Raw genomic sequence first — 17,398 nt, 5'->3', positions numbered from 1 at the left:
TGCTGTACAGCAACATGCAGGAAGCGTGTATTGGTATCATTGGCAATTTGGGGAGAATGCACACAAGTGTGTTTAGCCTTGCAGTTTTCACAGCCCACCCTGTTTCGCAGTCAGGACACACCATAGCCAGCAATTTAGCAACGACGAGTCAGTCTGATGACCAACAACCAAGTCCCTTATTTTTCATCAGTGACAGGAACACCGGCACCCATCCATCCATCCATTGGGACCATTCATTGGGACCATTGGGAGCGTCGGTGCTGCCGCAGCAGTCTCCTGTGTTATTGGGCACAAATCTGGATCAGTCACCAATCCAACGCAGGACACTCGAATGGATCAATCATCCCAGCAAGCTGGTACTCATTTTGCCGACCTCAGAAGGATGACAGACTGAGTCAATCCTATCTAGCATTAATTCAATGGACAAGCGGGATTTGAATTCAGGACCCGAGGATCCCAAGCCCACCACCCTAACCATTTAACCAACACGAGGCATACCGGCACCTGATTATTATTATTATTATTATTATTATTATTTTTTTTTTTTAGGTGGCATGGGAGCTGAGGTCAACGTTTTACCCACAGCGGTTATGGACTAATGTAAACAATCTGCATTTACTCTCCAAGCTGTCAACAAATCCACTATTACCACCAATGGTGAACGATCGTTGACTCTCAACCTTGGCCTGAGGCATGTTTACCGATGGATTTATATTATTTCTGACCCCATCGTCGAAGCAGATTTCTTGAAGCATTTTGGTTTGTTGGTGGATGTCAAAAACCAAACACTCCTTCACGCAACCACTAATCTTTGGGTCAAGGGTATCACCTCCCACATGCCTCTGTCAGTCCAATGTTTATCAAGTCTGACCACATGGCCAGTTTTGATGTCATCCTTGAACAGTACCCAGAAATAACTCTGCCTACCTACAAATGAGGTGGCAGTCAAACACTCCACTACTCACCACATTGACAACCGTGGCCCTCCAGTCATGGCTCGACTACGTCGCCGAACTCCAGATCATTATGCAATCGCTAAAGCAGAGTTTGACCATACGCTTGAACTGGGTATAATTCGACATTCAAGCAGCAGCTAGTTCACACCTTTACATATGGTCCAGAAGAAGACGTACCTTGTACCACACCTGCAGGATTTTACTTCTCGACTCTGGGGAAAGCAAGTTTTCTCCAAGGTTGACTTGGTCAGAGCGTATCATCAAATTCTGGGAGAGAACACAAATCGCCTTATTGCTTTATAAATCGCTTTCCTGGAGAACACAAATCGCCGCCTTTGCACTTTTACAAACCTTTCGTTTAGCAGTACTAGGGACAAAATATTACGGTATTTTACATCATCTTGAGCAATCAAATTTGCCAGTCACAGACCCTACCCATGTTCTTGTTTCTCAACACTGCACAGGTTAAGGTGTTCATTGACCTCTAGTTACCATCGCCAAAGGAGAGGGTATTGCATTTGGGTCCGTTTGTTTGTTTGTCTGCACAGAACTTTCGTCTTTTTTATCCACAACCGCTTGTTGGATTGAGACTAAATTTTCACCATCGGTGCGACTACTCATGTAGAATGTTTTAATGATTATGACGACATCAGAGGTCACATGGTGTGGCAGCCATGTTGGAAAACCGGAAAAAAATTGGACCTCTGTAACTCTATGACTGCACCAAAGAAAAAATTGAAACTTGGCACATGTCAAGTACTCTCCATGCGTCATACATGGTCATTTCTTTAGGGTGATTTCTTATGACATCATAGTTGCCTTCGTTATGACATCGCAATTGCATATGTAGAATGCTATGTCAATATGAAAAATTTTGAGGGTCACCTTGGGATAAAGTGGTCCACAGAACAAAAATTTGATGATGTCACCGGTCACGTGATTCGGCAGCCATATTTTTTTAAAAACAAAAATCTTCAAAAATCTTCTCTGAAGTGGCTGAACAGATCAAGGTGAAACTTTACATGAATGACCACTTATCCATGAGGAACAAAAGTTTCACACATATGACATCATCGGTCACATGGTTTGGCAGCCAGATTGGATGAATAAAAATATTAAATAATGTTTTCTCTGGAACCACTTAATAAATTGACATGAAACTTCACAATTATGATCGAGTAGTGACGTGGAATACATGTTTTAAATTTCAACTTGATCGGACATATGGTCTGGCAGCCAAAATTATTTAATTTTTTGATCTGGGTTCTTTTTTCTTCTTTTTTAAAAATTGACTAAGGCTCACTTAGCTGTGCCTGGATGGGCTTGAGGGTCGAGGAGTAGTAGCTGAAATGTGAATCCTATCCAGGTTCCTCCTGATGACTTCATCTTTTCTTTTTTCTTGTTTGGGTTCCTTCTGATTTTCTCCAATGCAGACTGTGTACCTATTTGGTCTTCCATTTTATTTGAATTGAATTTACTTTAATTCCATTGTAAATTCAATTGAATAATAATTATAAAAACGTCATGGGTCAGGGTCAGGTGTCCAATCAAAGCGGGACGTCTTCGTACCCGGTCATCACTGCCAGCAGTTATAAAGTGGCAGTTCTAATTATGTCTGTTATTACGTGACACACCAGTAAACAAACACCACACAAAACAAGTCCTGGTGACGGTCTGCAATCTCTGATTGCTCTTTTTCTTGTTTTCTTCTGTCGTTAAACCCATAAGCAACAGAAAATGTCACTGAAGTTTCCAATTTTCATGCACACCCAGTTAACGCTGACAATTGTTTCTGTCAGTTGTTGATGACCACACGATGATAGCTGAGTGCTCCTGAAGAATGTGCAGGTTCGAAAGCTGAGTGCTTCCTAACACTCAATCATTTTCCTTCTATTTATTGGCCTCCAAGATAGTTTTTGAAAACTTTTTTTTGTGCCTGCATGGTGTTGTAGACCCCAAATGTTTTCCGTTTTTTTGAAAGAAAGGAAAAAGAAAAAATAGAACGCTTCATAAATAGTTTAAATTTATATTTGTGAAGGGTAATAATGGAAGGGTTTCTGGTAGAACACCCATGACGCTAATGGGGGAGGGGTTGGAGGCAGCAATATTAGGACAGTAAATGACTGCAAAGCCACAACCTGTCTGTGGTGAACCGGGAGGAGACCCTGAAATGAAAATGACAAAGTTATGCCAGTGACCAGAATGGTTTTTGACTTCCAGACCTCAATGAGGTCGGGGGAGGGTGGAGTGGGGTCGGATGGGAACGAACAGCATCTGCCTTTGAGGCATAACCATATCCAGCGGCCCCACAGATGAAAGCTTTGTACACCTAAGAAGGACTATTCTGAGATGGTGGATAGTTTTGGAGGATGCTTGACAATGTGATGTTTATGGTTGCTGAGGAGTTCGACAGATTGGTCCTCTCACAGAGGATGACCAAATAAATATATTGGGGGATTTTTCTAGCTGCTCCTTATATGGTGGGATAAACAGAGTGCAGGTCTATGGAAGAGATGGCATGCTGCTTCAGGCCAAACCGATCTGCTTGATTTACAAGAATTCCGGAAATGGTGGCACCCTGGTAATATCTGCTTGTTTCACTTTGGTCAAAGGGAAAGAAATTTTCAGTTTGTATCTTTCCATAAAATATTATTTTGCTGTGGAATTACCAACCGGCCTAGCACTCTGCTCTGTTATTGGAAACAATAAAGTATTTTGCGTTTGTCCTCAGCTTTTTTGTACATATAAATCGAAGCTCATGAAGGAACGAAATGAAAGAGGGTAGCAGGTTCACAGACTGACAAGAGGATCAAATGGGAATAGAGAGACAAAGATATTGCACATCAGTGGATGAGTGGCAGGAAGGAATGGGATGGGAGAGGAGAGATAGTCAACAGGAGGAGAAGAGACCAGATGTGTACAGAAGAAAGCATGAGGTGAAGATGGGCAGTTCTTTTGAAAGAATGAGGAAGGGACAATCTGTGACAGCTGGAACACAATGTTTGCTTGTTTTGGTTATCCTCCTCACACGTTTGGGAACTTAAAACTGCCGAGGAAGTTGAATTGGCTCGGAGTTGTAATCCTCGATGGGTTGCCACTCTGACACAGGATACTTGACAGAGTGCAGAATTTGTAATTATGCCAGGATGCCGGTAAAGGCTAACCTACTCTTTGCGAAGGACGTTGTGGGATCTTTAACAGCCACCAACTTGTGCTAGCAGGCAGGACGCCCAGTTGAATGGACGGCACACACATGGATGAATCGCCCTACTCGCAGAACACAAGGATGACAGTTGCATTGCTGGGCCGAGATTCGAACCCAGGCGAGACGGATCAACGGCGAGTGCACATTCCTCGAGGCTATCCTGCCAGCCTGTCAGACTATAAACCAAAGTGCATGATGCAGCTTGTTGGAAGTGTGGAAGTGCTTTTAATATGCTTGTAAACTCCATTTTGCAGGTGTTCTGCATTTGGGCTGGTTACTCATTGTAGCTTCGGACATGAAGGATCCTTGTGATATTACAAGTGCCAATAATTATTGTTGTAATTGGTGCTGGCATTGTAATCGGTGTTTTATTGTTGTAATCGATTATAATTGGTGCCGGCACAATAAGCCAAATGACAATTTTTTTTTTTTGGCTACAGACAGACAGACAGAGAGAGAGAGACAGAGACAGACAGACAGACAGACAGACAGACAGACAGACAGACAGACAGACAGACAGACAGACAGACAGACAGACAGACAGACAGACAGACAGACAGACACAGACAGAGAGATATAGAGATATATATATATATATATATATATATATATATATATATATATATATATATATATATATATATATATATATATATATATATATATATATATATATATATATATATATAGAGAGAGAGAGAGAGAGCCTTTCATGGTGGTCAATGCATAAGAGATTTCCTTCCTTGGTAGGGGAGGGACACGAGACAATAGACACAGGGAGTCAGCTCCACAGACAAGATAATAGAGGGATGAAGAAACGGAAATTATCATTCAGCTAAGAATTGGGGAGGGTAACCTTGTACTGATACAACATCCTGTCTGTGAAGCACCATTCCAACAGTTGGTGGCTGATACAAGAATCAAACCCTGGGTAGATAGCTCATTAAGGGAAGTGTGTTACCTTGGTGTATTGTCAGACATTCTGTTTTTGAGTCCATTAACTCGTGTTTTTTTGACAAGCAATTATGTTATTGAATGCACTTGGTATTGGAGTTGAGCTCGTTACTAAACAATGCAGCATTGTGTTTATTGTGCAGTATACACCCTTGTACAGGGTGGGCAAAATAATATTTTTTTTGCCACAAAAATCCTGGCCCGTGAATCGATCGAGTTTAGATCTCCAGCTTTACGCTTTCTTCCATGCCACAATGAAGCAAACCAGCTGATAAAACGGACTGACAGGAAGGCCGAGAGGTGCGTAAACTTGCCTCGAAGCTGTCTAGCCTGGGTTTGATTCCCGACCCAGCTATAAGCTGTCATCCTGGCGTTTCACAGGCCGGGTGATTCATTGCGTGTGCCGTCCCTCGGATGGACGTTAAATTGGGCGTCCCATCTGCCGGCGTTAGTTAGTGGACGTTAAAGATCCCACGGTGTCCTTCGTGGAGAGAAGGCGAGCTATCACCGCAGGTACCCTGGTCAAATTCCAAATTCCTGTCTTAACCGCAAGAGGACATTGCATCAGCAGCACAGCTGTGCCCTCAGCCAATGATGCTACCCCACAGCCTTATGCTGCATACGAAGAAAAGACTTATTAAAATAGTGTTATATGATCAAGTATATGTCTTTCACCGTGTAGTTCATCTAAATTGTTCACTTTAATCACAAATCTAAGCAGTCAAAATGGACCATGCACTTTCTTATTTTGTCCCAATGTATGTGCAGGTTAGAAAGCAATAGAATAATCCAGAGAGAGAGAGAGAGAGAGGGAGACAGACAGACAGACAGACAAAGTGGGAACTAAGGAGCAAGCATGATTCACAGATTTTTATTTAACATCAGACATGTTAAATGGTAATGTTCATTATTACTGTACACTTGTGTAAACAGAGCGAACACTGCAGTTTATTCATCTTGATGTGCTTTCTGTTTATATACAGGGGGTCCTTGTTATACGTCCAAGATAGTTGGACTGATAACGAAATGACAGATAACAGGAATTTTTTCCCATAAGAATTAGTGTAATTAAGGGGGGATCCATTCCAACACTTAGTTTGCGTCCTGAACAACACCACTCCACAAGCCAAGCAATCAAAAATACACTGAAACACACAAAACAGGAAAATAAATACAATAAATTTCACAAATTTTAAAACACAAACACCTTTTATCTCACTCAACATATATTTTAACTATTTTATAGTGATAATTTAGCAGTCTTACACCTTCAAAATCTCTAATCGTCCATCAAGCTGCCTGCATCGGCCCTTCACCCTCTAAATTATCCTTCCCACTAAGCCACGGGATTTCCCCCACAGAACCAGGCTCCAGCCTTTGTGCCAGTACGCATACTCGTTGCCGCAAAACCTTGATAGCATGAGCAGGAGAAAGCCTTATCGCCTGTTATTTGTTCATGGCAGCAAACCTGTTTTATGCACGAGGCTTGTGGTGGAGCTAATCTCTCATTTGTGTTTGTGATCTTGAACACATTTTGTTTACATGATGCGTTATATTGTTCATTGCCAACATGTTTTTGTTTTTTTAAATAATACATTGTGTGATAATATGACCGGGCGTAGTGGCGTGCGCCTGTAATACGGCTACTCGGAGGCTTGGGTTGGAGGATCGCTTGAAGACGGGAGCTCTGCGCCGGGCCGCGCTATGAGAGGGTGTAGGGCAGCCCGGAATCATGGCGAAACCCAATCCTTATCCCTGTGTCATAAGAGGCGACCAGGGTTGCGTCAGGAAGGGCATCCGGCGTAAAACCTATGCCAAATCAGTATGCGGATCATAACGGATGATCCGCTGTGGCGACCCCTAACGGGAGCAGCCAAAAGATGAACAACAACAACATTGTGTGATAATATGAAACCACACACCCAAACTTAAAAGGAACTCTCAACCTGCATATGAATTCACACCTCCATCACAACCCTTTCTCTACCTTGAGATCGAGAGGGACAGAGGAAGGGGAGAGGGCTTTACCTTTGCAGACTTCCAATTTCTTTCCTGCCTAAAGGTGTGGTGGGAAGGTAAAAATGTCCATAAAGCCCTCGCATAGTTCCTTTGTTAAAGCAGACAGTTGGTGATGTATGGACTCTTCCTGAGTCGGACACCACCCTCTGGAGTTTTAAAATAAAATATCACACAAGTTGAAAGAAATTGATTTTTACCTTTTGTATTTATGAAAAACTGATAATGATTTATTTATTTAACTGATAATGAGGTCTTTCTTGTCCGACAGGATGGTGCAGAGGTAGCACACTTACCGTTTGATATGTCTAGTCTCGGTTGTATTGCTGAACTGAATATAAACTGTCGGCTTGGTGCTTCCAGGATGGGTGTTGCATCACAAAGCATGCCGTCCCTCGAATGGACGTCCCTTATGCTGTTAGTTGGAAGATCCCATGGTGTCTTTTGTTAAGAGTAGGTGAGTTATCGCCGACACACGAGCTATACTCCAAAATTCCTGCAACCTTCAGTCAAACGTCAGGCCTGGCAAGTCACTCGGTGAAGAACTTGAACCAAAACAAACATTCCCTGGCCGGCCTCTCAAGAAAATGGGGATAACTGGGGCCGTTAAGGTAGTATACAGGAGGGCCTTGCTGTTTGTGAGGGTTACGTTCTTGAAAATCCCCGTGATCGGTAAATCCACGATGTGCAAACTTGAGGGGTAATGGGGAAAATAGGGTTAGGGACTTCAACTTAAAAAATTGTCCCCCCTTTTTGCTAAACTGTCTCCAAAATGAACATGTTTGTAGATTGTTTTTGTGCTATTTATTTTCATGAATAAAAGTTATTAAGAACATAAAATAGTTTATTTTGTTGAGTTATTAAGACCATGACACTTGCATTTTATTTAATAATAATGATGATAACGTTGAACTAATGTAGTGGCAATGATGATGATGGTGACAATTAAGACGAGTTGGTGGAGATGATGGCGATGTTGGAGGATTTGAGGAGGTTATCATGTCGATTAACTGATGTTAATTACAAATTAACTAACTTAATTAACTAACAAATTAACTACGGCAAATTAACTGATGATAATTACATGAATAAACGTGGAAAATAGTTTGCCAACCCATTATTATTCGGCCACATTGACCGCAATCTGCAAACATTGCTTCAATAAATGCATCACGATAGAGCTAATCCACCAAGGGGAAGCCAGTGAACAGTAAGGCTCAGTCGTAGTAGTAGTCGGAGTAGTTTCAGCATCATTAGTATTATCCAACTATCAAACCGATCCTCGAGTCCTATGAAAATGGCACTTGCCCACTTGCTGCATGCACACTCTCATAATGAGCAATTTGCCAATTTGACTGCAACACAACTCGAGCCTCACTGTGCCCGACGGAAACACATGCTTTTCATTCAACAGAGACCTACTTTAACAATTGTCGAACATCCTGACTGCCAATTGCAGGAAGATGAGACTGCAGAGCCTCTTCTCACAAAGATGATTATTTAAAATTGTTCAATACCAAATACTAACATCTCACTTCTTGGGTAGAACTTGCCTCTTATGGTGTCAGAATATCTTGCAGCATGTGCAAGTGCTCATCAATCTGATAAAACAATGCTGAACACTTATTGCTTCCTTTGAAAATATAAACTCATGTCTGACTTCTCAACACTCCCAACCTGCTCACAAGAGTATAATAGTTCATTGTCGTGGGTGGTTAAACGTGTGAATTGTTGCCGTGGGTGGTTGGACCCACCCAGAATGGAGGACTATCAGCATCACGTTAGTAAAACATGCTTCCTGTGACGATAGTAAAAAGTAAATAATTCCCTTCTGTTCCCATTACGTTTCCATATCCCTTTAGTTTTGTACTTCAGGAGTGATCATAAGAATGAGGGAATTAGAATAGGACAAACAGGTGTGATCTGTTTGTTTTCCCCAAACTGGTCTTCCCTAAACTGCAGAATTTTGTGTTTAAAAGTGAGTCAAACATAAATTTTGCAGAAAATGTTACGATCATCTTATGTCCATATTTTGTGCAACTCTTTGTCAATTCCTTTCAAAAATCACGTTACTTATGGTGGACTATGTCTCTCTCTCTCTCTCACTCTCTCTCTCTCTCTCTCTCTCTCTCTCTCTCTCTCTCTCTCTCTCTCTCTCTCTCTCTCTCTCTCTCTCTCTCTCTCTCTCTCTCTCTCTCTCTCTCTCTCTCTCTCTCTCTCTCTCTCTCTCTCTCTCTCTCTCTCTCTCTCTCTCTCTCTCTCTCTCTCTCTCTCTCTCTCTCTCTCTCTCTCTCTCTCTCTCTCTCTCTCTCTCTCTCTCTCTCTCTCTCTCTCTCTCTCTCTCTCTCTCTCTCTCTCTCTCTCTCTCTCTCTCTCTCTCTCTCTCTCTCTCTCTCTCTCTCTCTCTCTCTCTCTCTCTCTCTCTCTCTCTCTCTCTCTCTCTCTCTCTCTCTCTCTCTCTCTCTCTCTCTCTCTCTCTCTCTCTCTCTCTCTCTCTCTCTCTCTCTCTCTCTCTCTCTCTCTCTCTCTCTCTCTCTCTCTCTCTCTCTCTCTCTCTCTCTCTCTCTCTCTCTCTCTCTCTCTCTCTCTCTCTCCCCTTCCTCAAACAGGTAACCAGTAAACTCCTCTTCGTTCAAGAAGTAGATGAACAAAATTTTCATCACGAGTACATTTTGCCAAGTTGTTAGCTTGGACAAAGTTTTGAATAGCCTGAACTCCTCCCACCCCCCCTCCCTTATATTTTACTCATACCTTGCTACATGCATATATGTGAAGCAATGTTTTCAGTTACATTTTTGCTCTGTTTGTTCAAATCTTGCCTGCCGCAGGTTATCTGCTTTCCAAAGTGGAAAACAAGATGGGGTCTCCCGAGAGACCGCTGTCTGAGCTCGGGGCCATCAGTTACCGTAGCTATTGGAAAGAAGTGCTTCTGAAATATCTTCACAATTTTAATGGGAAGGAAATTTCCATAAAAGGTAAGTTGACTGAAGTTTTTATTTGCAGGCAATGCAACAAATGTTTGAGCCTAACTTTGCAGCTTTCTTAGCCATTCAGCCATTTCCTATTTTAACCTCAGCCACCGAAGGTGGACGGAGGTGATGTTTCCACCCCTGTCTGTCTGTCTGTCTGTCTGTCTTTGTAAACAGAATATCTTAAAAAGTTGTGGACAGATTCAGACGAAATTTAGTGGAGAGGTTGGGTGTGTGATGAAGACGAAATGGTTAGATTTTGGTGAAGACGCAAATCCGGATACCAGAATTTTTGAAGTAATCCTTCATCATTGAGAGATGGGGCCAAAAACGAGATACAGTACAATATCTCAAAAAGTTGTGGACGAGTTCTGACAAAACTCGGTGGATGAATTGATTGAGTGATGAGAGCTAGCTGATTTGATATTGGTTCAGGTCCGGATCCAGATTCGACCAATAGGTGGATACAAAACGTAAATGGTTCAGCTTGGTGGAGGTATGCACTCAACTAAGTGCCGTTCTTGTTTTATTTTGAATTTGTTTGTCTGATTAATAACACAAAAAATGCATGTAACAAAATAGAAGGACATTTGGAGACATAAGGGATGTGGGAAAGAATGATGGCTGGAGGATGACACAAGAGGTGAACAAGATGGATATATCCACAATCTCTCAATCACAAAGAAATGAGACTGAGGAAGTTGGTTCCACAGGTGGGGGGAAAAAGAGGAACGAATGAGTGGAGGTGAGCAGTGATTCTGGATTTTGGGACTCACCAGAACGGGTTGACTTGCAGACCTCGTGCGCCCTGCATAAACCTAGTGGGGTGGGGGAGACAAAGCACGGCAAAGGGTAGATGGCATATGCTATAGACTGTATTATTTTTGGCCCCATCTCTCAATGGTGAAGAATCACTTTAAAAATTAAATTATTCTCGTATCCAGACCTGGATCTTTAGCAAAAACGAATCGATTCGACCTTGCCACACACCCAACATGTCCACCAAGTTTCTTCCAAATCTGTCCATAACGTTTTGAGACATCCTGTTAACAAACAATAGACATGGGTGAAAATATAACCTCTGTCCACCTTCGGTGGCAGAGGTAATCATGGCAGTAGCAACATGTGTGCCATTTCTGTCAGGACGTAATGCTATGGTAAAATATTGGCATATCGCTATCTTCTTTGTGACAATCCAACCCAACTGCCAGTATGATAGTTGTCGTGATAATGGTATGCCCTTTGTCGAAAACATTTTTCTTTTCATATGGCTTGTAAAACTTTAGTTCACTTGCGTGAAACACAAGTAATCCCAACTGACGAATCATATTGACAAAAGCAATCCAATTGACACTGTTCGGCAATTTTAGTTGCTTATACCTCCTCTGTAATGCAAATGTAATTTTCACGTTTGGCCCGAAATGTCTGATGAAGGTGCCGTGACGAGAGTCTCTCTACACCTCATTGCTCAGCCTCGAGTGTGCAGCTTCCCAATTTTTGAAGTGCTTTTTAATAAGCTTTGCTAAAACTCACAGAATATCCTTCATTGTTGCACTATGCAGTTGCACTTGTACAGTAAACCTTCAAATATTGCGGGTGTGAATATCGCAGGTTTCGACCGATCATGGGCAACGTATTGTGTTCCGATTTGGTTATCGTGGGATTTTGATCAATTGCGGTTTTTGAGTCATCGTTCGCGTCCACATGTACAATTACCTCCAATTACGAGACTGTTGTTTCTCGTGCACCGTTTTAAATGGCGTGGCGCCCAAACGTAAAACGATAGACAAAATTAGTTGTGACAAAAGGCAGAGAAAAGTTATGACGTTGGGTGAAAAAAACGAATTGTTACCTAAGTTTGATAGAGGTGAAAGTGTGGCATCTGTGGGCCGCCATTACAGGATGAATGAATCTACTGTGCTACGGTGTATTCATCAAACCGAGTCAGATATCCGTGCAAGTGTTGCTACCAGCACTCCACAAAGCGCAAAAGTCTTATTCCAGTCTCGTGGGGAAGACAGGTCCTCATACATGAGTCGATGCATGCTGACATATTCAGCCAACTTCACCTTGGACACCTTGAAGTGGAGAAGACCAGACATCCAGCTCATAACTCTGTATACTAGCCAAAAATCAATGGCGACATGGCCAAGTGTGTTTGAACATGGCAAGTTTCCCAAGAAAATCTGGCTTGACAGCTGAAAAAAACCACTTGAGTCAAATGAAATTCCCATAACCCCCTGGACCAAGCTGCGAACTAACCTGTTTGAATTTAATATTGAAGACGTCCTCATCGTTGTGGTCTAAGCATCAGTCACACAAGTCACAGCATCAGCATTCAGTCTTCTCAGAACACTTGTAGAGGTAGTATTTAACAATGATCCCCCAATTACATTGTAAATCAGACGATGACATGTTTATCAAACGATCCATCAAGCACACAACTTCCTCACCCCAATATCCCTTCTCCAATGGATTAGCAGAAATGAATAGTCTGGATGGTCAAGTCGGTGTTGAAGAAATGCCATCAGTTCGGTCAAGATGTCAACAGAGCCATGCTCAATTTGTGAGCTACACCCATTTTGTAGACGAGCCAAGACCTGGTTTTCAAGTTACGACAGCATTTTTTGTTAATAGCTGGCATCCATGCTCGATCGATTGCTTTGATGGTGGGGAGGAAGGTATGGGTGGATGCCAGCGTCGCTTTTGACCTTGAAGGTCATTTCAAGGTCAAAATGGCCATTTTCATGAAAAACTGCAGACTGACCACTTATTTTCTCATCTTTCAGATGAAATCTTTATCTCAGCACCTCGATTAATACAACGCGATGTATCGACTGTTTCATTTTCAATTTACAGGTGAATTAATAGCAAAGTTCAGCACAAAATTGCATTTTTCTCAGAATCTAGTTCTGCAAGTTATACTTTGCGAAATCTGGTCATTTCTCTGCATGCATGGCACTGTTCGTCACCCTTCATTGAGCCGAGATAGACATTTGACAGTTGTGTTCACACATAAGAATATTTTCCAAGTGGATAACATTCAGAATGACCATCTACTGTCTGATTGGGTTGCTGCAGTTAGTCACCTCACAGCCACAAGCAGTGGTGAACACAAAGACATTCCTGAAGCAAGAGCATCTCGCTGTGCTACATTTTGATTTGCACCCACAGGTCACCAGTTCCAGACAGGCATTTGGTACGGTTGGCAATTTTGTCCAAACGACTTGTAGGGCAGCAGGCTCTTTTTTTTCCAGGCAGATGTCTCCGTCGGAGAAGCGACCTGAATCGGCTGTTCGTTGACCTGCAGCCATATCTTCATTTGATAATTAGCATGTAAAATGTGAAGTTCGAAGGCATCTCGTGTTGGTGGTAACATCTCCAGACCCTTCGTAGCTTTGGCGAAAAGCTGAAGCCAAGCGTTGTCTCTGGTCACCACTTCAGATGTTCCATACAGATGACACACAAACTTCTCAGTCTCGGCAAATGATCCATCACGACCAATTCCGCTGACAAGAAGGGGTTGTTTCTCAAATATTCTCCAACATGACTTCTTTCCATGGCCAGTGAAAGAAGAAGTTGTCACATCCTGTTTGTGCATGGAAGCTAAGTCAGTTCTCTTTCACTGGTTGTTCAAGCTTATCAGATATGGCATGTACAGGGTAACAGTTTTGCTCCTCAGTCATCCCAGACATCGTCCATGTTTTGGTTGATTTTGTTGATAGGAAGTGCACCAGCAATAGGAAGATGTCTGTATCTCCAGGGATGGCCAGCACTCTTTTGTTTCCGCAGTCAACTGCTTCCGGTGCATGCAGTATCATCCTTGTGTTGGCATCTTCGTGGTTGCCATGAAGGCTAACATGGTCTCTTCTAGTTTATCCTGCATCTGTGGGGTTAGTGAAACCGCCACCTGTTACCAGCTCACACTGTTGATCTTGCTCCTTACCTCTGTTCACGAGGACATCGGATAGGAGCTTTGCAAGATCAGTCTTGTTCTTGTCCAAGGCTATAAACTGGCTCCAGTCCTGTGGAACAGGGACATTGGGACCATCTATGAACTTCTGTATAGGCTTCTTCTTACCCATTTTTTGGATTGCGTTTCCAATTTTGTTGAGTCCGCTCCCAATGCTCAAAGGGAACATCAACTTGAGTGGTGTATTCTCCAGTGTCGATTGATCGACTTCATGAATACATTCATGTAATCACCGAATGTCTGACAATCACGAGGTGTTCCAAGGCCTTGGATGAGCGCATGTCCATCAATAATGCCACATGTCTTCATGTCAGAAGGTGCGACTTGTGAGGGAATGCTAACCCTAACTGTCAGGATTTTGAGCAACCCAGACTTTGGTGTAGAGTTCATCTGCCCAGCAGCCTTTGCCAGGGACATAGGGACTGGGGATAGCTCATGCTTTTGGATATCAAGCATATGTAACATTCAACCGACATGAACAGCATTAAACAGTCACCACAATAACTTCCTGTCGACTTTGATAGTTTCTTGCAGTTTTTGCTTCAATGACCTTTGCTTTGTACATATCAGCGAAGGTTTTTCAGTTGTGATTCTTCAACGTCTCATAGAACTTGATGGTGCCATCGACAAGCCGTTATTTCACAAAAGCGATAATGCTCTTTTTCCATGGTCTTCAGCTGTCTATGTTCTTTGTTTCCAAGGAGACTAAGGGTATACCATTCGATTCTTCATCTAGGTCTTCTGGCGCATCAGTAGCAAGCGTTACGGTCACTCTGAACACATCAAATGCAGGAAGTTGGGCATATAGTTACTTCCATCTTCACAATCACAATTCATCCTCGAGGGTAGACACCTCATGTCCCGTGAGATGCCTGACCGTTCTGACCATGTGATGCAGAATTTGTCCCTCTTCTGGTCATTCCATATTAGAAACCTTTCATCCCGTTCTGCATTTTGCATGTTTTGTTCATACATTCGGTGGCCATATCAGCAGATACTTGGTTGAATTGTCTTTGGCTTCTCTTCATAACAAAGTTCCCAACAGAAAACTCGCATGGACATCTGGTGCTGCCTTCTCGATAGCTTTCATATTGGCTTGACAGACAGGTCCCCATCTGGCATAGTTTGTATGGTCGTATATGATCAGCTAAGGCAGGCAGCATTGCAGCAAATGCTTGCATGTGCAGATCCCAGTTGTCATCCCTCTCAGCCCTGATGAAATCCAACATGATCTCCACTATCTGCATGTATGTCATCCACAGTACAAAGTTGGGGTTGTCTTTGTGCTGTCCATTGAATTACTTCATGAGACCTTGCACTTTATCATCACCAAGAGCACTTACCAGCTTGTCCACTGCGCTGCAGATTTCTGACTGAATTGCCTCTCCACTATTTTGGAAAAGCAAAGACACGCTTTGGACAAGTTTCTTGAGATCCACATCAAGTGTATGATTATTGGCAACCAACCAGGATTCAAACATTGGCCACTTGAAACACCATAAAGCTTATAAATGTGAGCTTATGTGCCCAAACTGCATGGTCGTAGGCTTTCCCTTCATTCATTGTCTCAGTGGTGTTTGAAGCATACACACCTGCTTCTGTTCACAGATCATCCAGACCAGCATTTTCCAGATGTTGGCCTATGGCTTTCAGGAAATTCAAGCACACATGGAATCCGTCCATCAGAACGACCACATTTTCAAACTCCGGAGTAGCCCGTATGAGCTCCTTCACCTTGCTGTATAGTGGCTGGTCTGCTGTGACGATGGTGTTCTTCTGGCCTATGGTTTTTGAGATACTCACAAATTGGTTGATTACAGTAGTTAGTGTGTTGTAGCTATCAGCTGGAGCCTGGAAAATGGGTAGCATACCTGCTATTGTCACCGGTGGATTGATGATGCTGATAGCTTCATTAAATGCTTCCCAGGCAGAAATTGACTTCTGCTCATCAACTTCATGTAATCGTGACACTACCCAAGCCAAGTCTTTCGACCTTGAGTTTTGCCTTTCCACGTCTATTTCAAGCCATCCTTTTACATCTATTTTGTTCTCAACATCTAGGGGAGGTGACGGTGTTTGCTCATGTGGTAAGTAAGCTTGATCAATGGCTTGAAATGCTTCCAGAGCACCACGTTTTTTGGTCTCAGAATCTCGGTCTTGGTCTCAGAATCTGCCGGCCAACGGGTTCAGCTTGCTTTGGGGAAGGGCCTCTTCGCCGTACAACCATATGTGTACAATGAAAGGTATTCTTTCCATATCGTGTTGCCTCGAGGACATCATTCTTGTCACATGAACAATGGATCATCCGCGTCTGGCCGATACACTGCTCAAATAAAGGGTCAATAACTTACATCATAAATGAAGGTTTTTGTATGCAGTTAGTCCAAGTTGTCAAAGATGAATAGTGTGAGTATCGTGTAGCACTAATATTCCTGTTGGTGGTGGCTATTATAAGTCATAATGTAATAAAATATGTCGATTCCCTGCATGAAAACTATAGAAATTGGGAATGATCATGATCATTCGTGGTGTTTATTTGTTTTCCTTCTGTGCACTTTTGCACTGCTGAACCAAATTTGCTTAAAACTGCACCTTGTGTTCAGGGGTGAAAGGGTTCAAAAGGTAGTGAGGCAAGGGATATACTGTAAGTGGGGTGGATGAAGGGATTGAGAGAAGTGAGTGATTTGCATTGAGTGAAGGTGCAAAAGAAGGTAGTGGGAAAAGGAGAATAAGTGGTAGTGGATTAAGGCTTTGATGGGAATGTGTGAAGGGGTAGAGGGGAATGGGAGAAGCGGTTGTTGAGTAGATAGATTAAGGGGAGTAGGTTTTCAGGGGTTCACTGCAATGGGCCGTCTGGTATACATCATGGAGTTACGGTAGTACGACGGCCTTGCGTGTGAAGATGAATGGAGGTTGGGTTTTTCACCCCTTTTTGTCGGGGTGCAGGATATCTCAAAAGGTTATTGACTGATTCAGATGAATATTGTTGAGCAGGTTGGGTGTGTGACAAGAACTAATTGATTATATTCTGGTGAAGATTCGGAATCGAATTAGCAGTTCAAGATCGTAATTGATTCTCAAATTTTAAGAATCGCCCTAGCCGAATACATATATACATATAGTGTGTACATATACCTACAGTATATCCATGGGAAATTAATTTACGGTTCTATTGGTGGAGCCCTAATGTATTTGCGGTATTAATGTATTATGGTAATGGTCGAAGTTTTTGCCTGTGTTCGTGTGTGTGTGTGTGTGTGTGTGTGTGTGTGTGTGTGTGTGTGTGTGTGTGTGTGTGTGTGTGTGTGTGTGTGTGTGTTCGTGT

The 17,398-nt window shown here is 42.6% G+C and overlaps 1 protein-coding gene across 4 annotated transcripts in view; it reads left to right on the top strand.

The window, feature by feature from the left end:
* Window positions 1–17,398, top strand: part of LOC147029511 (histone acetyltransferase KAT7-like) — a 130,357-nt gene that overhangs the window by 101,982 nt on the left and 10,977 nt on the right. For all 4 annotated transcript variants that reach the window (XM_085872580.1, XM_085872581.1, XM_085872582.1 and 1 more), the window contains one exon: window positions 9,960–10,106. In XM_085872580.1, the coding sequence (XP_085728706.1) occupies window positions 9,960–10,106 (147 nt within the window). The remainder of the gene's footprint in view (window positions 1–9,959; window positions 10,107–17,398) is intronic.

This window comes from Eptatretus burgeri, chromosome 3, assembly GCF_056783735.1.
Source record: "Eptatretus burgeri isolate ZD-2024b chromosome 3, Ebu_testis_v1, whole genome shotgun sequence".
In the NCBI taxonomy this organism is placed as follows: domain Eukaryota; kingdom Metazoa; phylum Chordata; class Myxini; order Myxiniformes; family Myxinidae; genus Eptatretus; species Eptatretus burgeri.
The sequence above is the reverse complement of the archived record's forward strand: the minus strand, read 5'-3'. Positions and strand labels throughout refer to the sequence as shown.